This window comes from Semicossyphus pulcher, unplaced genomic scaffold, assembly GCF_022749685.1.
Source record: "Semicossyphus pulcher isolate SPU_LCO1_2020_fin unplaced genomic scaffold, fSemPul1.0.p SCAF_5, whole genome shotgun sequence".
NCBI classification, from domain to species: Eukaryota; Metazoa; Chordata; class Actinopteri; order Labriformes; family Labridae; genus Semicossyphus; species Semicossyphus pulcher.
In genome coordinates this window covers 10,589,274-10,614,691 of record NW_027211726.1, presented here as the reverse complement: position 1 = coordinate 10,614,691, position 25,418 = coordinate 10,589,274, and the positions used below count along the sequence as shown (strand labels likewise).

At 40.7% G+C, this 25,418-nt stretch overlaps 1 protein-coding gene across 1 annotated transcript in view; it reads right to left on the bottom strand.

Annotated features, from left to right (window-relative positions):
* Positions 1–1,047: 1,047 nt before the first annotated feature.
* LOC138609398 (oxysterol-binding protein-related protein 10) overlaps positions 1,048–25,418 on the bottom strand; it is a 75,183-nt gene continuing 50,812 nt past the window's right edge. The window contains exons 7-13 of the mRNA XM_069682048.1: positions 25,210–25,340; positions 8,862–9,011; positions 8,270–8,768; positions 5,244–5,430; positions 3,897–4,079; positions 3,644–3,797; positions 1,048–2,681 (exon numbers count right to left, since the gene is read on the bottom strand). Coding sequence (XP_069538149.1) covers positions 2,637–2,681; positions 3,644–3,797; positions 3,897–4,079; positions 5,244–5,430; positions 8,270–8,768; positions 8,862–9,011; positions 25,210–25,340 — 1,349 coding nt within the window. The 3' untranslated portion in view covers positions 1,048–2,636. The remainder of the gene's footprint in view (positions 2,682–3,643; positions 3,798–3,896; positions 4,080–5,243; positions 5,431–8,269; positions 8,769–8,861; positions 9,012–25,209; positions 25,341–25,418) is intronic.

Here is a 25,418-nt window from a genome sequence, read left to right as displayed (position 1 = left end):
CAAATATGTATAAAAAATGCGCTTAAAAGGCCTTTTTAAACTCCGGTAATCAAGCTCAGCTCTACGTGCTAATACTATATTTGTAGCCTTCGCTGTTCTTGCTAATGTGCTAAGTTTGGTACAGATAACATGCCAATTTACTCATGTTTTTAGAGCTAAAGTTAGTGTTTGACTCATTGACTGTATCTAAGAAGTGAACGTGGCCACTGTGACATTTTTTGGACCACTGTTTGAAGCCTCGCGGACGGCATTGACCATATATGGACAAAAATATCTAACATGTCAAATTGAGTCAAATTATCTGAGGTCACCTAGCAGTTAGCGTCACTCTTCATTTATCAGCCCTTGAAGTTACCCCTTGGTTTAACCTGACAAACTTTCAACATGTCACGTTTCAAAAGAATAAATATTACATTTAGGAACATGTTCTATTGTTTAGCTAGCATGTAGGCAATGTTTGCAAGCTGACGTTGTCATGGTATCGTGCTAATATTTGGTATGTACCTCTTGTTAAGAATGTTAGCATTAATATAGTTAGCACCTAGATTTATAATGGTGTGAACACCTGCCAATATTTAGCTTATGTATGTTTACCGTGCTAGTTTTCAGCGTGTTATCAGACTCATATTAGCTTATTTGCCATGTTTAATTGTACATTAATCTTCAGCTGAGGGTAAGAAAAACAGTCATTAGTTTTTACGGTCTCCTTTTGACACCTTACGGCTTGGATCTTTCCGATAAAAATAATTAAGGGACCACCGAAGTGATTAGAGTTTATCCTCTAAGTACTGTGAGTATTTGTGCTAAATTTATTACAGTAGTTGTTTAGAGTTAGATATTCACTTTGGAGCCATGACACCTAGCACTTAGCACTTTTTTATTAGAACAAAACTACCTTAAACAGCACCTGCTTTGACTTAAATGAAGACAAATGGGATGTTTTATGAGTCCTCTCCCTGTGAAATGCATAACGAGGATGTAAATTATTATATCACGCTTGAATGCAGGACATTTAAACAGATTCAGGACATCATGAGACAACTTGTTTAATTTAAAAAATGTAGAAGGTATTTATTTATGGACAATCCCTCTTATATCACAATCTACTTCAGTGGATACTTTTTGGATAAAAAACAAAAACAAACAGTTTCATGTAAGGCGAGTGTCATAAACAGTAATGAACAGTGGTTGGCTGCAGATGACTCAATGGTTGCATGTCTGTTCTTTATGCTGTCATGTAAATGCATACGCTACAAATAGGCATCTGGTAATTTCATCCGGCTTAAAATACTATCTGAATATTGATGTGAAGGTACAACTGAAATAGCAGGCAGTCTGGAGACAAGAAAATATATATAAGGCAAAAGGAAATTAATATTCAAGTGGATTTACTGTTAAAATATATATTTTTAAAGCCTTAAATTCAAAATTGGTCACACAGTCTGTTCAGTATGGACTGTGAAAATGTGAGTTCCACAGAAGTATGACCCAAGACATTTCCTTTTCTATCCAGCAGGCTGGTTACCCCAGGTTCGCAGTGATTAGATTATCCACTCATCTTCAGAGGAAAAAACCTCCCATTGACCCCCAGATGTGTGTTTCTGCAAGCCGCCCTCATCCATATTCATCGACACGGGCGACCTAACAAGAAGCATTAACTTCAGGAGGTACGCACTGCCTAATTACACAAGTGCCATCTTTAGAGCACAGACACGAAAATAAAAGATCAAAAGACAAAGAAGTATTTTGCCACAAACAAACCCGTGTTTTGTTTCGGAATAATAAGTGGCTAATGGCTGAAGTAGCTGAATAAGAGAGGTAGTAATGGAAATGTAGATCTGCATCTCACTCAGTAAGTATTCTGAGCGACCTGGCAAAACAAAAAGGTAAAAGCATGTGTAGAAGTGAACAGTAAAAGAGGGAAAGTAGCATAATATGTGTAAATGTGCCCAAATACATTCATAGTGCAGACAAAACAATCACTTTCTAGAAGCTCACCTTAATGTACGGTATAATAATATATACTAACACATAATCATTTGTAGTACATTTGTTTGTTCTACCTGTTGATTTATATTCAATGTTTAAATTAATGTACGGTTTTCTTATTTCCTGTAAAGCTCTTAGAGACCACCCTGATTGGTAAAAGCCATAGATATAAAATATTACTATGGGAAAAGTGCTTTTATAAACAACTCACGTACAGCTACAGTATTATGTGTAAGAGGGGACAGATTCATTCTAACGCTGCTTTACAAACTAAAAGCTTGAAACCAAACATTGACTCTGTCTGAGAAAACATTGATTTAAAAAAAAAACCACACAACGTCATCACTGTGCGTGTGCAAAAAAGGCCTTGGCAAGGTGAAAAATAGAAATACTCTACTCTGAATACTTTTAACTGTATATAAAAATCTACTTCTGTTCCAAGAGCTCCAACCACTTGGTCCTGGTTATAACAGTGGAGATCCCTTTGGCACCTTGTTTCCTGTTTGTGTGTCACTCTGGGAGTCTATAGTTCAGGTCTGACGGCCATGTCGGAGGACTCCCTTTTGCTTGACTTCCTGACCTCTGACCTCCACTTGCAGAGGAAGGAGCTCGGTTATTGTCCGCGAGAGGTGAGTGTTGTTCTGCTGTCAGGTCGACTTCCACAGCGGGCTGTTGTAGGTCCAACCGTCTCCCTGCACATGTGAAGAAAATGCTCGATTAATGACAGGTTGAGGGAAAGTTAATGTTTGTGCATTGGTGACCAAAACTCAAGTAAATCACCCAAATATTAAAGTGATAATCTCGAAGATTTTCATTTAAATAAATGTCTGTTAAGTCTCTATCTATCGCCGAATGAGGTAACACAATGGTGATTGAGCCGATGGGCCACTGATGAATGCCTTTGCATTTTCGGTATTACAGACTGGCTATCGGGTGCGACTTTTGCTGAAAAAAATTACAAGCGGCGCCCAGTTAGTGACGCGTTTTCCATCACCCAGCAGTGGTTGGTCTGCCAGAGAGGGTAGGCGGAGCTAAACGGCTGCTTTTCTGGTCTCTGCACGTGTTGCGAGTAAACAGTAATCTACTATGGCTGAACAAACAAAGGAAAGATCGATGACTACAGATACAACTTCAAAAATAAGTGAAAATCCAAAGAAAAAGAAACAAATTTGACGCTCAGATGAAGCAAACAGTCTGAAAAGGAAAGCGACCGTCAGCGAGGAAAACCAAGAGTTAAAACCGGAGCCAACCGTGGACGTCACACATGCAACACTGTCTGGATATCTGGGAAGTGTGCTCCCGCAATGGCCGTATATCGCCATAGGTGCCGCCAAAGAGAACGGAACTGAGCTCTTCGAGATTACCACTTAAGCAAAGGTAGAACATATTCAAACTAAAGGTAACATAATTGTTATCAATCCATGTAGAAGATACAATCTGAGCCTCAGTAATGACTGCAGAAATTCCTGTAAACCACCAGGAGGAACCAGGAAGTGACCCTGCATTCTGGTGTAGGAACAATCAGAAAAACAAATGGATATCTAAGAATGTCTCACCAAAAATGTGTGGTCAGTTAGAAGAAGGTCCTGAAGCCTCATGTCAAATTGCTACCCAGCCCTGCCTCACTGTCACAATCTATCTCTATCCACTTTACCTCTTTAGTGAAGAATTTGGGTGTCCAGGGTTTGTTGTCAGCTGCTCTCTGCCTCTCCTCCCCTCTCTGTCGCTCTTCCAGCCTGTGTTTGTGCTCCGTGGCCTGGTCCATGTTCCCTTCCTTCAGAGACTTGGTCACATGTTGCCATAACCGCCTACAAGCACATGTTTAAAATGACATTCATAAGACATTTCCCCGCATCTGTCACTACCCCTGCCTCTTTATAAAATAGCATGAAGTCAGTGGTTCTCACCGTGATTCCGTCCTCCCCTCTTTGTCCACAGGCCGCAGCTTCTTCCTGGTGACCGGGAGTTTGGTCGTGTCGATCACTTTGGTTTCCCCGCTGCTGTAGGTGAACTCCAGCGTGCCGTTCCACTCGCCCTGAGCTTTGCACACGATGGTGTTGGTCGGGTTGTGTTTCACCTCTGCTGTCACTCTAAGTTTGCCAATCAGAGAGATTGTTGTTAGGAATTTGTTTGATCTGCCTGTTCTAATTATATCCACCTGAAGTCATGAAATTATTTAAAGGCTTGACAGATTTTTTTTACAGGACTATGAACCCTGGTCCCTATGAAATTATTATTACTACTTTTTGTTCATTTTTATTTTAAGGAAACATATTTGTGTTGCTTATTTGTTGCCTAAATAGTTTTCTGTGGTGATATTTCAGGAATATCTCCACATTCATTAAAACTGAAAGCACAATATAGGTGGTATTTGGGTCTTTGCAGTTGAAAATCAGCCTGTAATAGTATTTGTCAGTGTTGTGACCAAGTCATCTTTGCTCAAGTCTCAAGAAGTCTCGAGTCTTTTCTTGGGCAAGTCAAGTCAAGTCGAGCCTTTAGTTAAGGCAAGTCAAGTCTTTTTTTTTCACCCAAGATACACCACTCTTACCTGTAGTATCCAGTCTTTATAAAGAGAAAAGACAAGGTGTTAGCAGCTCGTCTAATAATGATATTATTGGCCAATTTCTATAACCTGTTCAAAAAGTATGACAGTGAATTGTATCTGTATTATCTTGGCACAGACGCAGCCATGATGATGGTCTGCTCTGAGACCGTATTGAGGAGTAATGAGTACGACTGAAGAGGCTTCTCTTTGGGGAAAAACATCGGGTAGCGGGGGGGCTTTGATGTTGCCTGTTGCTATAGCGAGGAGTTTGACTGACAGCCAGTCATCCAATCATGACAATCACATACCCGGGGATCTTTTTGAGTCGTCCAATCATGATTCCCAGTTTGCACTGCGTACAGACTTGATAGACATGAACTTTCAGCCAACATTCAAACTTATGAACACACGCAAGTCATCCGAGTCAACATGCCTCAAGTCCAAGTCATTTATTTTTTGTCAAGTCTTCAAAACAGTGACTCGAGCCGACTTGAGTCCAAGTCACCAAGTCTCAAGTCCACATCTCTGGTATGTGTTTGTAGTAGTAATTTGAGAACACAGTTGTCTTTTACTGACTTGCCTGCTGCATTTACACTGAGCCAAATATGTCCGGTTTTATTGTAGAATCAGTTGGATTGCTATAAATCACAAAGGGAAATTCCTTGTCTCTCACTTGCTCCAGAAGTGAGAGAGAAAAACAAACCCTCACCTGTGAACCTTCCCTCCATAGAACGGCTTGGTGTGAAAGGTGACGGTGGCAGAGTAGCCGCTCTTGACGCAGTTGATGGAGACTTTGCCCCCCAGCTCCACCCAGGGCACGGTGAGGATGGAGCGGGCGTAGGCGCAGGGCAGCGTGAAGACGTACTCCTCGTCGTGCTCGAGGAGACAGAGGACCCCTGAGAGGAGGAAAGTGAGAAACGATGCATGATGACTTTTTTCTGTGAGGTAAACATTTGAAAGAGAGGAAGCCAAAAGTTCACATCAGGTTATTTTGAACCAGCTCGTTCCTCTGCACACTGCCTCCCTTTTCCTACACGCATAATCAAATATCGGAGCAATAAACAATAATCTAATCTATGAGCCTAAAATGTAGTTTTCATTAAGCACTTATAAAACACATCATGCAGAAGTACATAGAAACTAAGCATTCAGAATGAACATGAAATGAAAGGTAACGACTCGACTGAACTAAATCGTTTTCATCAGCACAGCAGCCGCTTTAAATCTTAAGTCATGTTGTGATTAAACTAAACGGAGTCGAGTGGTGGATCCCCGGCCTGTATGTGTTGGGAAATAATAATAATTACATGATTAAACCTGAGTGGAGGCATCAATAAAAGCTCTCTATTACATTCAATGTATAATACACTGCACAATGAATACCCACTGTGAGGTACATTATATAAAGCAGCTGATATCTCCTTCAGGCAGTTTGTGTTCGTGTCTCCTGGGCGCATTGAAGCCCAGAAGAGAAGCTATTATACTTTAAGCTCGTGATTGACTCTCAGCACATGTAATTCATCATCTGAGTCGCTCAGTCGGTGCATAAGTGGATTTATTTTGTCGTAAACAACAACAACGTCTTGCTGATTCTCCTCAGCCTCTCACATGTCCATGAATAGCCTTCTGTTCTTGCACCGTAATCGCATGTTTACACGGGATCAGGATGCCTCACAGGGTTAACCGCCATTGTGGCCACATTATGACAAACAGGGCCGACACAGTGAGAGGTAAGCCTATTTAATCATAATAACGGTCTGTATTCATTTTGTGATTCTGAATATGTTTCAGGCAAACGCAGGGAAAGCGAGCGGTTCGGATCCTTTTCTTATTAGCGGAAGAGTGAAAATAATCTCTAAGCTCCGCATTCGTAATTCTACTTAAATAAAAGTTCAGAAGTTTTATGATTAAAATGTGCTTAAAGTATCAAAAGTCAAAGGATGAATTATGCAGAATGGCTCCTCTAAAAATGTTAAATTATGTAGCTCCCGAAGTCCTGAAAGATATTTTTATCATAACTTAAAAAGAGAAATATATCCTCAGGAAGTTTTTAGCAGCATTTAAATGTAGCAGGTTTAGTGGAGCTTTGTCTGGTTAGGCCTCTATTCTTCTCTTCTGGTGCTGACTCGCTGCCAGATTGTGCCAGTCCGTCAAATCTGAGCCATTCATAAGAACGGAGTATCAACTGCTATCAGGAAAGAAAAAAACCTTGTAATCAATATTCCCTGATATGAGGGTCACGATGTTCTCTGACAGCAGCATCATCAACCTCCGAACACGATGATGAACCGCTGCGTCACGACCTGTCGACAGGTATCCGGAGTAAACTGAGCTCTGATGTCTGAACCAATCAGTTCATGTATCCAGATTCAGTCGATCCGACCTCGAGGACTTCCTGTTTCTCTCTCAGGGTCATTTCAAACAGTCTGCTGTACACGGTGTGATGGTGCTGACGGGGGACTCGATTATTGATCGCCACGGGAGAGGACGGGACACTGTGACGGCTTTCTTTAGGTTATTTTCTGACTTTTTGTTCCTCCTGTTTTTTGCTGACACAACTAGTACAGTCCTCAAAAAGTATGTCTTTTTGATTGTGTTTTATTTATATACTGTCAGAGGGGACATCTCAAGAACAGGTGTTTGATATTGTAGAGAAAATATCACAATAAATTGCTGTTTACTGTTTATATAAGTTAGTATTCGTTGCAGTCTAATGTGAAATCTTTCTGGCTAACGGCTCGTGTTGTTGTGACCTTTTCATTTTTAATTATGGCATCATTTTGTGGTATTTTCTACTCACAGCACAAGTGACTTACCTACCTTTGTGTTATTGCTTTCCTTAAGCCTTTACATTATATACTTGTGCTGTAATTATGTCCATCCCTAATGTCAAGTCAAGTCAAATTTTGCTCACAGAGCCGAACATCCCGAATCAGAATTTCCCTAATGCCGCATTACAGAGAGAGCATAACAGGGTGTGACTGTAAAAGAGCATGTACGCTCTGCTGATGTATAGATAAAGCCCTGTAATAAAAGTTTAATACATTATACTAATTAATGTATTTATAGGGCAGCATATGGCTTCTTAAGGAACAACAAACGCCTACATTGCTTGTGATAAACACGGCAACAAACTCCCAAAAGTCATGACAACAAAGGACATTTAATGGGACATTTGCTGAGCATGATAAACGATAACTTTAATATGAGCAATTCTATTATCTTCTCCTAATTTGTATTTACTGTAGAGCGACCCAACTGTTCAGAAACATTCAATGTTTCAAACAAATGATTATCTTTGAAACGTGTGACTGATTAAACTATTAACAGGATATAAAGTATACATTAAAACACTTCTTATATACTGTATATGTTCATGTTTCCAGGTTTAAAATCCAGTTTATGTGTATAACACATTGCTTCTACTTTAATACATTACCTGATAAAACTTTTATACTTCAGTGAATTTCAAAAACAGAGCTTTAATCACAGTTTTCTTTACAGCGAGGTAGAGAGAATATTACTTCTTCCATCAGTGCTGTGTGAGCATTTTCTGTTTTGTATCAATTATCATATTATTTTAAGCTTTTAAGACTTTTGAGGCGAGCTCTCTCCTGAAATAGAAATCTTTATCCGATTGAAAAATTCAACCTTGTTCAGTGAAGGAAAAAGAAAAGTTCAAACCAAAGTGATCGATCAGATCTAGAGTATTTCATATGTTGTGTGTGAGCTCACCTTCTCCCACCATTGACACTCCTATAGACATTCCCATGAACTTGCTCTTGGTCCACACGTGGGCGTTGACGCACATCCTCCTCTCCCGGCACTCGCAGTAAAACCCCGACACCGGTGGATGATGGGACACCTGCTCCGCCACAAATCGCACCCTGTAGCATCCTCCCGGTGAATCGTCGTCCTGCTGTGTGTTGTTGGGGCCCCTGCTCGGCTCCCAGGAGGACCCCTGGTTGGATCTGACCAAAGGTTTGACCTTGTCCCGAGGCACTTCCCAGGAACAGTGGAAGGTCTCTCCCAGCACCGGGTTGTAGGGCTTCTTCGCCACAGCACCTTTCCGCCCCTCGTGGAAGGCGGTCAGATAGTACTCGACAAAGCGGACGATTCGGTCCTCGGCTGTTGCTCCGGCTGTGATTGACAGGAACATGTCGGGATGCGCCATGAAGTTGGCGTACATCTCCAGGAGTGAGCGCTTTTCCAAAATAAAAGTCGGCAACACCACCTAGAAGAAAAGAACAAAACAACCTAAAATATTTTCTATACTTTCTTTTCATTCTTTATTTTTCCAGTTAAAAAGTCAGTTTCAGGATCTCACCCGTGTGAGGTCCATGCCCAGTTTGAGCTGGGAGAGCAGGTGGAGGATGATGCTCCGCTGGTCGTCTAGGACGCCCAGGTCCTCCTCTTCATTATCCTCCGTATCTGTCCCCTCCTCAGTGGGGCTGATGTCTTCCAGCCCTGCTTGGTGCTGTGAAGACAAGAAGAAAATAGAAAATGTGATGATTTTCACCTTTGCAATCTCACCTTTTCAGCGTATATGGAAGAATTGTATGATTGTGGAAGATGTGCTGTAAGCAGGACAGAGATTTGGACCGAAAACAGATTAATGCGAGTCTGCTGTTAAGTAATGGAAAATACAAAATGTAGATAGAAATGTTGCACCTATCAAGCTATTTTTTTTATCAAAAACAAAACCAGAACCACGACCTTTTTCTGTCCTTGAAGTGATAATCTCGAAGATTTTCATTTAAAGTCTCTATCGCCGAATGAGGTAACAATGGTGATTGATTGAGTAAAAATCACAAGCGGTGCCCAGTTAGGGACACGTTTTCTATCACCCAGCAGTCAGGCAGGGAGGGTAGGCGGAGCTAAGTGGCTGCTTTTCCGGTCTCCTCAAGTGTTGCGAGTAAACAGTAATCTACTATGGCTGAACAAACAAAGAAAAGATGGATGACTACAGATACAACTTCAAAAATAAGTGAAAATCCAAAGAAAAAGAAACAAATTCGACGCTCAGATGAAGCAAACAGTCTAAAAAGGAAAGCGACCGTCAGCGAGGAAAATCAAGAGTTACAACCGGAGCCAACCGTGGACGTCACACGTGAGACACTGTCTGGATATCTGGGAAGTGTGCTCCCCTAATTACCGTTTATCGCCATAGGTGCCGCCAAAGAGAACGAAGCTGAAATCTTCGAGATCGCCACTTTAAACAAAGTGGTCAAATCGCCTAAACTTAACTACAGACAACCACAGTGTGGACACATTTCCCAGACTTTGGTGTGACAATCCTGCACTTTGAATGCCTCCCGTCCACCCGATCTCCCTCCTGGCGACTCCAGTTTGATAAGTAGTAATAGAAAAGTAGTTTTCCATTCAAGTCTAAAAACGTTTATCCTGTTCAGGGTCGCAGGGAGGCTGGAGCCTATCCCAGCTGCGAGAGGCAGGGTACACCCTGGACTGATCGCCAGTCAATCACAGGGACAGACAACCTTTTACAGTCACATTTACACCAACTGAGAGTCACCAATTAACCTGAGGAGCATGTTTTTGCACTGTGGGAGGAAGCCGGAGTACAGGGAATAGTCTAAGAGGAAATTCTAATGAAAAGACATGTAACCCGTGACAGGAGATCAAACGTTAAAAGGTTCAGAACAATTGACTAACTGCTTAAAATCTTTTGTAGTCCGTCAGGTGATGAGTTTCATAGGGAATAATCACAGAATCAGTGCTGTTTGCTTTGACACATGAAAAGGCCAAGAGCAGGAAGATGAAACCATTCTCTTCCACCAACATTCGACTGTCGATGCCAACGATAAGGTCACACAACTTATTTAGAGGCCTGTCAGCGAGGCAGCCTATAAATACCAAAGGACACAACCTCATTTACTTTTCACTGCAGCCCACTCGTACTCCATTCAGCCATGTCATCCCACCTTTCAAGCCCCTTTCAGCGGTTCATACGGCGGTAGGAGTACTACGACTCAGCCTGAGTGCCTCTTGACAATAGACCTACACAATGCCTTCCTGGGCGTACGACACATGAAGATGTGTACTTCGTTTGTGTTCCGGCAATAAACTGGAAACGGATCTCGACGAGGTTAAAGAAGAGCTGATGCCTTTGATATCTCCTGCAGTTACTCGGGGCAGGAAGGAAGAAGAAGAAAGAGGCTGATGTATAATGCAGAAAGTGCTCTCAGGCCTGTGGGCAACAACAACTCTCTGTGCACCCCCTCCGCCACACTGCTCTTTATCCCACGTTTAAATCTGTGTTCGATGCATATGTGTCCTTTTTTCCCAACTTGGAATATCTCATTTAAGTGAAGCAGATGCTGGAAAAAGAGTCAAATAAGCAGGAATAATGAGGGTATTATAATTGCATGGAGCGCTCCTGCAGAAAGGGGGAGTAAAACCATAGAAGAAGACATTTCGAGGACTAGAGTGCACGCCTGAATGTTACCTGAATATTTCATTCAATGCATGCATGCCAAAAGCTCCACACATCCACTCTCTGCACCGAAACATTTCACACGAAAGACACGAACACACACGCACACAAAAACACACGCGAGGGAGCATGCTTGAACACACAAGTACAGGAGTCCCTGGAGCTGGTTGGTTCTCCGAGCAGAGTGATAAATATAGAAGTGGAAAGGAGAGGAGAGGAGGTACTGTTGGGGGAGGTCTGTTATGATTCCAGCGGTTCTCACTAATTAAAGAGGCTCTTGACAGAAACAGGAAATTACTGCTGGTAAGGTCGGAGCATCGCCGCGGAAACCCTCCAGTGGATATATTGGTGGACTCTGGGGGTTGTCATTACACACACAAAGACGTTTTAATGCAGTTTAACTTGTCAGGAAGTGATTAATAATGTGTCTGGAATAATAAAGGAGAGCAGAGGATTTGTGTGCGACCTGACAGGATGTGGAGGTGAAAGTGTTTAAAACAGAAGGTTTGAGGATGTTCTTTTCTGCTTACAACATAAAATCTTATATTTACACATTTAGTTTTATTGTATTAATAGTAAGGTATCTTTAACAGCACGTGTTGTTCGGTCTGCAGGATGCTAGCACAGGACGCTAGCACAGTGTTAGCGTTCAAAGACTGCTAGTACCATAAAAAGTTACATAGTTATGAACGTGTCATATCTATTTTTGAGTAGATGCTCTTGTACTTTCTGTCATTCTTACAAGCAATTTCTGGTCATAAAAATGTTAAGTGCATGGGACAGCAGTAGCATAAAAATATAAGTGTTAAAGGGTTAGCCAAAGGGTTAGCGAAACTACCTAAATTGCTACATTTGGTGGGTCTATATATAGTTAATATGCTGCAAACTTATGAGTTAATAAACAGTTATTGTGAACATTTAAAGCTTTTTAGTTACAGTAAAATTCGGCGTATAAGATGTGCTTTTAATAAATGTTTTAACATCTGAAAAGTGGGCTGCATCCTATATACCGTTGCGACCAATATACCAGCGTAAATTGCAGAGAGTGGTATTTTATTGTGTATTTTACCCAGACAATGGCGCTATCATGTAGCCATAGATTGTAGCCGAAGCTTTTTCACGGACATGCGCCGGCATGATCGCCAGTGTAGCTGCCAGCTGAGTTCAAGTGCCGCACCGCTAGCTAGCAGGATAGCAAACTGGACATGGCGAAAACAAATGATAGGCTGTAATTTACATTGAAATAACTTGTATACACCGTTTTTTTTATTAATAAACAGCTATAGAAAACCCCAAAAAACAGACTGCATCTTGTATTCTGTTGCGACTTATATTACAGATTTTACGGTATAAGACATTTATAAGAGCTACTTCTGCCAGTGTGTCGGTTTTCATTTGAAGTCGGTTATCGGCCCAAAAAATGTAAAACTTAGATTGTTTATAAGAAAGAGAGAAACCGGAGTACTGAACAGCTCTTATTTAGTGGTCGAAAAAGTATTCAATACTTATACTTAAAAAGCAATACTTGAAAATGGTGTCACAAGCATTTAATATCTTACCTAATCTGCAATAACAGTGTTAGCCACTTGGGGGCAGCATGAACAAGTTGTTAGGACAGTGCTGACATATCTTTGCCTTTAAAATTTATATGGCAAACTTTATGCAAAATCAGAGCAACATTAGCTGCTGAATAATTCACTTATAGTCACCACCAGCTCTTGAGGAAAATATATGTGTGGGTTTTTACAGATTTCTTTCACTGAAAATTTAACTCCGAAACTCGTCTATAATAATGTATGATAAAATATGCAAATACAATCAATCTGCAAATTTACTCATGAATTTAGCTGTTAGGTAAATGTAGTGGAGTAATAACAGCAATAATATAAGCCTCAACATGCGAGTGGAATAGAAGAACAAGTTGCAAAATGTATGTAACTAAGTAAAGTACAAGTAGCCGACTCTAAAACTGAACTAAAGTGTAGCTCTCCAGGAAAAGTACTTCGTTATTTGTGTTCACAGTGAAACCAAATAGAAAGGATGAACACCAGCCTGAAAAACTTTGTACAACCTGGCAACTATAGCTAATGACTGATCAATAAAGCATTAGTATGTATTGATTCAGCAACCAATAAAGCAATTAGTTACATCTTTTTATAAATGATGCTTCATTACAAAGTTGTAATTAAATACTATCTTTAATACGTCTTATCCACGAAGGCGCAAAGTATTTCACCTTTATTATCCAATTTAGCAAATTTTAAGGACGCTGTCCTTGTAAATGTTTACCGCCAGAACAAACCCTGCAGGCTAGTTTGTTCAATAATTTATGAAGTCAACAAAGACTCTCAGTGTTGGAGGAAAACTGTTTCACATTACAGATAAGTGATGTTTACTGCTAAAACTCAACGCTGGGTAACCCCTTTAGGCTGCAACTTCCCTTTTCAACCCCAAGAACGGATGCAGCAGCACACCATGCGAGGACACAAACATCGGCTTGTAAACACTCACGCTGCATTGCTGTGTGGCTACAGGCTTCACCGGCATGAAGCTGGATCTCATCTCCAAAAAGGAAGAAAGTAAGATGACTGAACACAAGCGACAGTAAAAAATCCAGCAAAAGAAAGAGAAGTTCTTGCTCCAAAAAGCACACTAGCCACTCCACAAGGCTTGAGTAAAATCCAATAGAAGAGGTGTCTCAAAGGAAAGCCTGCCACAAAACTGTATCTTTAGAGGAGTTTAAATCTCTGATAGGCACCAGAGACAGAAACAAACCCTTGTCTTCCTCAGCTAAATATCCTGGCTGTGAGGGCAGCCTTCCTGGGTCTTGTTAGAGACGTACAATGTGACTGAGTTAAGGTGGTGAGCTGCTGTGCGTGACTTGCAGAGCTCTCCCACCACCCACTCTGACAGAACAGGGAGGAGGGGGAGAGAGAAAAGCTCAGGGAAAGTCCCGGTGACGTTTCCCTCCGCATCCTCCCTTCATCCCTCTGGCGTGCTTCCCTACATCTCTTTCCATTTTTACCTCCTCCACCTCCTCCTCCTTCTCCTTGCTTTCTATCACTTGTCCCTCTGCTCTCCTCCCTCCTGTCTTTCTCTGACATGCTTCGCTGCCTTTATCCCTCCTCCTACACCTTCTTTCCCTCCACCTTTCCTGCTTTTATGTTGTACATGTGTGTTTATCAGGGCGCTGTGGTAGTTTTGGAACATATTTACTAGCCGTGTCTCAATCCAGGGGCTGCATCCTTTGAAGGAGGCGGTCTATGTAGGATGTGCCATTCATAGCCTGTGTAGACCGTTAAAGCCGAACTGAAATGAGACGGTCTGGTCTACGGATGATTTCCTGTTTGCGTCACCAGCTTTTTCTGCCCTTACCCTTTGTGTCACCAAACACAGCTCCTGTTGCCAAGCAACAGGTAGCTAGCAGGCTAACTAGCTAGCACAACCAACGTCACGTTACTTAACATACTATTTTAAAGTTAATTTATTTAATGGGCCCTTTAATGTTTTTTTAAACGTGTAACGCTAGCTATTGAGCCGTGTTTCAAGTTAAGACAACATGTTAGCTACAGTAGGACAACAGCTAATGTTAGCCTTCAACCACTTCTAGCTAATGTTACCATTTGATTGTTACAAGATAGTAAAAGTCTAGTGTGCTTTACGTTTAAATACTTTCTCAAGTAGATAAATCAGAAATATTCAACACCTTTTCAATCATAATGTGCAACACTATCAAACAGCATTGTTAGCTAGGAAGAGGCTGAATGCTAACATTAGCTGTTTTGTAACAGTAGCTAATGAGTTATTAAGTTTGTTGTGAGTGCGGTGGATTTTCACCATCCGTCTTTTTAGGAGCTGAATTCATTCATTAAGAAGCGGTGACATGATAATGATTCAACAATTTCTCTATGTTTTTAGGATTTCAACACCTGAAACACAGCAGTAGGCTACATGATGTCAGAGGAAAAATGGCCGCCTTCTGAACATGGTGAATGGGCTCCAGCTGTCTGACTCTCGAACACACTGTATCTCCATTTCTTGCACTTTTTCCCTCTTACATCTCTCTAAATCTAATTCTCTCCCCAGTCTTCTTCTATAATCCATTCCAGCCTCACAATCTTGCCTTTAATTGACTCCAATCTCATGTTTGATTCATTCTTCCTCTCCCTTCCTCCGCCCTCGAGCTGTCATCTCCGTCATTGTTTCTCCCATTCACTGTGCTCATTCACGCAATCCTCTATTCTGTTTCATCACCATCTTCCTCCTTAACTGTCTCTGTATGGTCTCTCCCCTCTGCTTTCTTTGCTTTTCCCTTCCTGTCTACCTCTCTCCGTATCTCTCTCTCAGTCATCAGGGGACAGTGTGGGCGTCTACAGAAGGCTTAGATAGGGCAAGTCTGCTCGTGCTCCCACTTCAAAGACTCCTCTTACTTCACGGTTCGAACAGGCTAGTTAATTTATTTTTGGTCAAAACACCACCTGAGAACTAGGATAGTGCATGTAGCTATGAAACCGTTCCCAAACAGAGGTGTCCTCTTTCTAGCTCTGCCTTTGAAGTTTGTATGTTAGAGCAAAGTGGATTTCTCCTCCTTCTCCTCCCTCTCATGCTCCTTTGGGCACAGAGAGCAGGAAGTAAAATGTTAACCAGCATTATTAGTCATCACCAGCGCAGGGAGGACAGCTTTGTTGGGCAAATTAAATTTTTGGTCTCCGCCCACCTTGAACTAGATTCTAATTAGCTGGTGGTGTTTCCTGCTGTGTTTCCACTTGCGTAGAAGCTAAATATGACCATGAACTTGGAGTCTTAAAGGGCCAGCATACTCTGACAGAACTTCTTCTTGAATGGTTGAATAACTTCAGATTACCCCTCCCTCCAAAAACAAAACACTAATACATCGTATCATGTTTTGCTCTCTCTCGCGTTGTGATGTATTTTTATCATGTCATCCACCATATTCACATAGCGGCCATTTTACGTCGGTCGTTGGAAGCTAATAACGCTGTTGTAGCCTGAATATTTTTAGCATTTGACTACTTTGGATTAATGCGACTAAAAAGGAAAAAATGAGACTTAAAAGGAAACAGGTAAGAGAAAATCTTGAGGTAGACCAATCTTATTTCAAGGTTAAACAACATTTTTTTAAACCCGTTAGACAACAGCTAGCGTTAGCATTCAACCACTTCCTAGCTAGCTTAACAGTTTGATAGTGTTACACAAGCAAGTGTGTTTTACTTCCAGGCTTATATAAAAGTTTGCCTTCCTTTTGTATCATATAACACTATCAAATAGTAATGCTAGCAAGGTGGTGGTTGAATGCTAACATTTGCTTTTTAACAGGAGCTAATTGGTTAGCAAACATGTTGTTTTAACTTGAGCCCGTGGTTCCTCTGGATCTTCTCTTAGATGGCCACCGAAGATACTGCAAAGTATGTTGATTCAACAGTAAACAATATTATGTAGATAGATTAAAGAAAAACCCTCCCACCCACACCTTTTCATGCAGTTTCAAGGATTACAATATCAATACTGATACAAACTGATACAAATTACATAAAAACTACAGGGTTACAGTTACAGCTGAAGCAGGATCAAAATACTGAATGAAAGAAAGCCATGAAAGGTACCAAAAACAGAAAATACACTGCTAGAAAATTTAGCGTCAGCGGTTATGAACGGATAAGTGAATAAAAACTGCCAGATGCAGACCTCCCAACTCTCTTCCTCTTCTTCAAAAACATGAGGCAAGTGGGGCTGAGATGTTGAGTCTCAGTGCTTCATGTATAAATCATAATGAGCTGTTTCATCAGCACAGCGTCTAATTAGAGGATATGAAATACAGCCGGTGCAGACACAGCGGTTATGGTACTCGCTCACTCACACACAAACTTACACAAAGATAAAAGAAACTGTACGTCATCATATTACACTTGGTGGTGAATCATCCGGAGGCCGGTGGGAGTTTAAGGTGGAGCAATCTAACTGTGAAACAAAATAGCCAATTGGGCATGGCTACACTTTGGGACAGAAAATTATAACTCTCAGCTATTGTCTTTTACAATCATCTGGAGTTACATTTTTAGGCTGTATTACATTTTGAAAGTGAACTTTTCCGACCTCCAGAGGGAGCTGCTCATAGTTTGATAAAATGCCTCAAGTGATGTCACTGAAGTCAGCTTCGTTTTGAAGATTCAAAGTTTGACAACGTACATTGTCACCATGCCTTTAGTTTGGCAGTTTTGGTCATCAGCAACTTAGTTTTTTTTAGAGACAGGATTGATGTTTGGAAGAGAGGGTGGATACGCCTTTATCCTGATTGACAGGCGGCCGCGATAGCGACTTTTCAAACACAAGGTAGCCATAACCTAAAGGAAACCCTGCGTTATCCCCTTTTTAAACTTAAAGGGAGCATAATATACAAAATGAACATCATGCTGTATTGATGAAGATTTTAGACTTGAGATTAAGACTACTCGTAGTAGTAGTCTAAATCTCTGTTTTAGGCTAGCAGCTAGCAGCTACACTATGCGCTACTAGCATCAAACATGCACATTATCTAAGCCTCGACGTAATTTAGCCTACAAGCAGACAAGAGGATAAAATTGTTCACCTCTGAGTTTGACTTGTAATTCTCAGTCAAAGATGATAGTAATATGTGACACCTCACAATTGTTGATAAGAACGAGTCAACAAACTGTTGAAGAATAGCTGCTAACGAACCAACGCTGGCATCTAGATAATCGTTTTTGGCGGGAGGGGTTTAGCATACCTTCAATTCTGCATCTATTGTAATGTAGGATCCAGGTTTTCATAAGGAAAAAGAAAGGACAATGATGGAATTCAATTAACCCAACACAAGCTGGCAGCGCAATACTTCCTTCCTCATGTTTTACTGGAATGAATTGTTCTCCCAACTCAGAGCAGAATGTAAGGCAAAAGGCCAATATGTAGTTTACCCAGTAATCACACACATTTCCATTTTGGCATTTCAGATTTACTTAAGGTAAAATGTTAAACACTTGGGAACTGTTTTTTCTTTGACATTAACTCTTAAGGAAAATAGAAAACTGAAACGTTCAGTGGCAGACATCTTCGTCTGCTAGCTTTGAGAAACTTTTCTTTACTTGCATCCATCAACACTAAACTTTAGAAAGCAATTTAGCCTCAAACTCAACTGCACAAAAATGAGCCAGAGCCTTGGACGCTTGGAACATGTGAGGTGTTTTTTTTTCTACTATTTTCTCTCATTCTATAAACTAAGCAACTAATCAATGAATTAACTATTAGATAAACTAATAGATAGAGAAAATGGTACATCTAAGTATACTTCAGTGGTGTTTTAAGCCTATTGTAAAGAGGTTTTAATTAAAGGAATGAGAGTTGTGTCTATTATTAAAGTGCAGTAAGAGATGAAGGAGAAAGTATTTTCCACCATCCAGTATTTTCCAGTTTCCTGAAGTAAATCTGGAGTTCAATAAAGAGAGTGGATTACGGAGCGCAGAGTGAGTCATGGGTTGATATTTTCCACGCTGAGCTCAGACCTGAGAACACGCAGCTCTTTATTTGATGTTTTCACCCTGACTGACAGGACCTTTGTGCCCGTTAATAAGACTTTATACGCACCATCGCATGAACACTTCTTATTGCTTCGGCTGACTGTTGAAGCCAAACAAGGCTGATTAATTAAGTTCAAATTAACAGTTGAGTTCGTTATTCCAACGCAGGTTGGAACAAACATAATAACCAACAAGTACAAAGATTATAAGACACTAAAGTCACTGCCACTGTTAAAGTAATATCCTGTGTTCACGTGTATGTCTATGAAGAAGAAGAGGTGCACATTAGAGATCTTTGCTGCCCTCTGGTGGAGAAACAGAGGAAACAATAGCAACTCTGAGATGAAAATAGGGACCATCTTCTGATGCAACTTATCTTTTGCTAATAATGTTTGTCCTTTTGTCTTTACACATTTTTAATTGGATTTTTTATAGAAGATAAGAAAAAAAGAAAAGAACGTCAGATCTGAAAAATAATATAAATACACTTTAATACAAAAAAGACTGAAGGTGTGTCAGTAACTTCCTGTGCTCCACAGCAGCTTGTATCTGTAGTGAGACAGGAAACTGGTACTTGACACTTGTCTATTTCTCCTCCATTTCCCCACCATCACGCACAGGCCCTGTGCTTTCTTCTTGTTTGCTGCACACTAGGACTGAATATCAAACGCCACTGTGGGGCTAAATAATTCAAATCACCAACCTTTATTATTCTGCTGTAATGTATTTCCTTCTTTGCACTCACGAGATTACAGGGAAAATGGTCAACTGGCGAACGACCAAGAGAAGAAATTGAAGATTAGATCAAGAGCTGACCTTGAGCTGTTCAGGAGGCACACGTTCTGTCCATCATTAAAGCTGGGGTGAGATGTAATGAAACTGGAGCTGGACAAGAACATTACATTAAAGCCATTAATAATTCAAGTACTGTGTCTTCTTTCTATTGTTGGCTGCATGCTAAGATTAAATGTCAAAAAACATTTTTAACACTGTCTTTAACACACATTTAGTGACCCAAAGCATTTTGCTGTGATCTGCATTGTGTCTCCTTACCACAAGGTGGCAAAATATCCATCTCACTCGATCCACCTTTACCCTGAAGTACAATACACATTATATAAATTATAATCCTGAGGGCACATCCAATCAGTGTCCTTTATTACCTTAACATCACCTTAAGTGTGTAGATGTTTAAGACAATAATGTCAAGGCAAATCTCTTTCATCCAAATCTCCTTCACACCAAGACAAAAGTCTCCATCACTCCGATAAGACAGGAAGCGATCAGATTGATGTCGGAGCTGAATCTCATTAAAAGATGAATAAACTTCACTGTCATGCTGGACTAATGCGCCTTGGCAATCTGCAACACATCTCTCCGTCCTTCTCCTTCAAACGTCGGCCAGAGCATCTTTGAAGACTCTAATGAAATCTGGTTGAAGCTGCAGGGCAGAGGCGGAAACAGGCAGGAGGAAAAGTGCAAAATATACGGAGCAGTGACGGGCTGCAGGATGAAATCTGAATTTAAATGTGGCAGTGCAAAAATATGACGTCTGCTTTTCTAAAAAACAAAACAAAAAAAAAACACCTGACAGTTGAGGATATGGTTCTGTGTTTTGAAAAGAAGAGTGATTTAAACTGTTAGCAGACAGGTAACATTGTCTTCACAGTAATAAAGTTGGTTGACTTTCATGAGAGGTCAAATCTATCTACACGAGTTAGGGTGCGATATATATCACTTATAAATTGTTCAAAAACGCTTCTCCTTAGAAGTCAATAAAAAATTACATTTATGAGGCGCCAGTTTAGCTTGGTTTAGCATATACAGAGGCTACAAGTCCTTGATGTAGCGGCCCTGGGTTCTACTCCCAGCCTCGGCCCTCTGCCACATGTCATCCCCACTCTCTCTTCCCTTGTTTCCGACACTATCCACTGTCCTCTCTCTCTCGCTAAATAAAGGCTTAAAAGACCAAAAATATCAAGACAAAAGAATAATTTAATCTTTAATCGCAGATGCCTCGCAGCCTCTAAAGACAATTATGAAAATCTCTGTGATTTTATGATTAACAGATTTAAAGTCCAAGAGGACCTGAACAGAGAAGATTTTAGATTGGAAACATTACCATTGCACAGAAACATATGGTTAATTATTTTTTAGCTTACATTGCAACAGATAGAATTATTACAGGAGACTAAAGTATGAGGAGTATTATGATATACGTACGTTTCCTGCAAGATGAATTAAACCTCACAAGTGTATTTTCTTTGACATTAAAAGGCCAGTTAGCTGATTTTCAACCTCAGTCCTATCATGCTATTATGGGGAGCTAATGCCCTTATGGTAGAAAAAAAAAAGTAATTTGGCTCTGTGCCTTTGGAGGACGCTATCCACTTTTCCAATGTGCCCTGGAAAACCTCCGCCAGACGACATAAAACACGTCATCTAGCGGAGGCCAGAGAGCTTGCTAAACTACACTTCCTCAATCTAGGACGCCCGCCTCCGATGTCATGACTCGTTTAAAATCATCAGGTTTGAAATATAGACTGCGGACCTGAAGATTTTTAAGACGATCCATCAGTATATTCTCGTCGTATCTCGGAATCTGTACCGCTCTGAGCCGTTGCCTGCAGCGAAAACGGTAGTATTTCACTCCAGCGTCTCTCGCTGGGCGGTTCCTTTCAGAGGCAGGGGTGCAATGCACGCTGGGTGTTGTAGGAATGTAGAACGGGCGAAACCACGAGCTACAACTTTCTCCACAGCTATAGAGCCAATTTCAAATATCATTGCTTCTATCGAGAATTCAGAGAACATCAGCTCTGACTGACAGTGGCTTTTTCCAAGTGCAAATTGCTCCTTTAAGGGTCAGCAGAACAAGCTAAAAACATATTGAAATAATCGCATCCTATAAAGTTCATAATTTGAACTTGCTCATTTGAACTTGCTCATTCATACATACAGCAGTAGTGGAGCAACAATCATTCATGTTTTAGCTCTGGGTTGGTTTCCACCATCTCCAGTGGAAAATGTGTCTCTTTAGTTGCTAAACAATCGCTATCTTTACCCGGGCAGTTTGGGGCTGGGCAGTTCGTGTACTGTGGAAATTAGGTGTATGAGAAAAGTGGGAACGAACCAATCTGAAAAATATTTATCAAAGTAAAGCAAACATAGTCTCATTCGTGGACCCCGTATCCTCATGGCATAATACAGCGAGCAGAAACATAACAACAGTGGCAGAAATATAAGATGGCTGGCTGAGGCCATAATACTGTCTGAAGTGTCTTTAAAGGTGCCAAATCACCATTATGATCTGCCCTCCCGTCTCTGCTCCTAATTGTGCTTCATGAAGCATGTCTAACAGCTTGACAATTAGCTGTAAAGGGGTTGACACTACAACATTTTAATACCCATTTACACTCATATGTCAATAGAAAATTATCATTAACATGACAGAATAGAAGCGCTGCAAGTCCCTCGTGTCAGTTTTGGAGGGTGCTGATTCACTGCTCACATCAAGGGTAAAATGTCCCTCCCTGCTCTCTGTACCTTGTTTTGTGGTTAGATTTAATGCGAGTGTCAGCCTCTTTTAAAATCTGACATGAGGTTGTTCCCTTAATGTTTAACAACCGAGACTCATGACAAGTAATGACACAAGTTTAACATTTGTCAAAAGGGTATTAGGAGAGGGCGTGGCGGTACATGCTGCCCCATTAATCTTCATCTTGTTATTCATAGCTGAGGATTCATATTTCTGCAGTGGTTGAATAATGGGCTGACAGGATGGGGTGTAACTGAAAAGTGACCTATATTTTCATGACACACAAATGAACAGCCTCTGTGCTGTTGTTGCTGCTCTGACACCATCAAGTGTCTTTTACTCAAACATTCTTTCACCATGGCAACCCCTACTGGCAAAGTTCCATCCACCAAATCACATGGCGGTCATTTTCCTCTGACTTCACGCTCAAGTTTGGGAAGTTGAAATGCTGTTAGGTTTCCAAATCTTTAACATAGGAAGTCTTACAAAATGTTTTACTGTTTCCTGATTCATTAGCAACGGCAGAGACAATGCATAGTGAAAATTCAATGGGACATCAGGCCAAACCATTAGCTAATGAACAGCTAAAGCTTGCTTTCTATGACTTCCTATCTGACATTACTGTTTTATAGTGTTTCAGAATATAATAGGGAGTCATTCTTTACAGTGAGGATAAAAATATTAGCAGTGATTGGTATCTTATTTTGGTAAGCTTATACCAAAATAATTGGTTAGGTGCAGAAGAGCTAACGCTAGCTAGGAAGTAAATGCCTAGCTAAGGTGTAAATCCCAAGTAAACGTAACTTTAACTAGAAATTTATGCCGGTCGGATTTCCCATCAAGTAACACTAACAGAAATGATAGCTTTTAGCCTTTTCCTAGCTAATGGTAAAGCTAGCTTTCTATGACTTCCTAGCTAATATAACTGTTCCATAGTGTTTCAAAATATAGCCTATAGTCTTTACATGGAGGATAAAAATATCAGCAGTCATTGGTAGACTATTTTATTCTGATATTTTCATACCAAAATAATTCATTCAGTGAAGAAGAGCTAATGCCAGCTAGGTAGTAAATTCCAAGTAAACATAACATTAGCTGGAAATGTATGCGGTTCCTATTTCATATCATGTAACACATACAAACGGAATTGTTAGCTTTCAGCCTTTTCCTAGCTAATGTTAAAGCTAGCTTTCCAGCTAACGTTACTGTTCAATAGTGTTTCAGAAGAATATAATAGGAAGTCCTTCTTTACATGGTGGATAAAAATTTCAGCAGAGTCATTGGTATCTTATTCAGTTAAGTTTATACAAAAATAATTGATTCAGTGAAGAAGAGCTAACGCTAGCTAGGAAATGCCTAGCTAGGGAGTAAATTTCAAGTAAACATAAAAGTAGCTAGGAATGTATGCTGTTACTATTTTCTATCATGTAACACTAACAAACGGAAATGTTAGTTTTGAGCCTTTTCCAAGCTAATGCTAATTTCATCCATTACCTGGCTGAATGGTAATGTAAGATGTTTAACAGTAGCTAATGAGTGAGCTATCTAATATGTTTTTCAAGTTGAAATATATGTCAATGTCCCATCAGATTTTCACTGTTAATTATCTTTTCTGCTGATCAATCTAATCAAGGTGAAATGATAATGACATGTCAGATTTTGCCCAATTTTATAATTTTCAACCTGTAATACAGCAGTATAACACTATAACAGTATTTGAGCATCCCACCCAAAGCAAAAGTAACAGTTAAGGACGGCTGCTGTGTGCTTTTAGCTTTTGCTTTTAGGCTACTTTTAAGTAAGTTCACATCATATTTTCTTTCATCTTTGAAACAAATATCTAAATGGGTCCTTTGAAGTTAATAATGTGTGTTTCAATAAAATTATTGGGACATCTGCTTTCCATTCGGGACCAAAAGCACAGAACCAATGTCTTGCACTCTTAGCCTCACACTTTTATCCTCCCCCTCTTTCCCTCCACCAGACTGACACATGATTGCATCAGTGTCACCTGGACTCTATTAGCTCTCTCTGATTCATGGCGGTCCAGACAGTGAGACAGCCGGCCCCTCTCTGGAGCGGACAGGCCGTGCAGAAACTCATGAAGCCCTCTCCTGGGATGGGCTCAGTTCCAGCTCTGTACTGTGTGACCCACTTATTTGACAGCAGCTCTGTTAAAACTTTCAGAAGCAACGAGTGCCTCCCCGACTGAGCAGCAAAGGCAAACATGAGAGACTGGAGAGGAAGTGAGGTAGAAATTGCCTGAACATCATGACTAGCACAGATTTCTTTCTGGCACTCAAGGGATGAATGAGAATGAATGAATCGTTTATTTCATTCACATATATCATAACATTCCCCATTCATGTGCAGAGCCTTGGAAAAATAGCTCATCCATCTTGAAATTCTTAGATTAGCGTCATTACTTTTTTCGAAATGGTAAAGCATTTCAATGCTAGCACTATGAGGAATATGTCTTTGTTGGAATGTCTTCAAGGGCTTTTGGAAAGTGACATTAAATACTTGAAACTTAGCTGCTGATTAGCAACCTATTCAATGCAAGAAAAGAGCCAATGCACTTAATCCTTTAATTTCGCCTTTAAATTAAGACTGAAATGTCTATTTTTCTTGAGCTAAGAAAAACAGGCCTCTGTTGAGATTTGTGAGAACAAATTCTTCAGGGTTACCAGAAGTCTGGAAGTATTTTCTATGCAATTATTTAGGCACATTTACAATTATTAAGGTACATTTAATAAAGTTTAATTGAATAAAGTTCTATCCATCGATTATCTATACTGCTTATTCTGTTAAGGGTTGCTGGGGGCCTGGAGCCTATCCAAGCCTCATCTCGCCCAGTCATTGGGCGAGATGAGGCTTGGATAGGCTCCAGGCTAACCAGCATGTCTTTGAACTGTCAGAGTTCGCAGGAGTACCCGTTAGCAACCCAAGCCCCCTAAGAGTATTGCCCCCTACTTCCAAACCAGGATTCCAACTATGACTCACCAGGCCGTGAGCCGACAGTGCCTACCACTGCAACAGATCAGATCTCTATAGACCAAGGCAACATGGGAATAAAGGCAAGCAAGAAAGAGGAGAGAGGTGATAATTGGCGGTATGATGTAATATTTCTCACCTCAGCACCATGGGACAGACTCCTTTTCCTGAAGGCCGGGGAGGGCTCCGCTGATCGTAGAGGAGTCAGACCTCCGTTCTTCAAGGTTTCTCCTGAGGGTGACTTTGGTACAGTCCACACAGGAACACCATCTGAAAAATGACAAGGCAGCGTCAGAGCTGACCGTCGGCTTCAGGTAACAACAATGAGGAGGAGGCGATGCTTGGGAC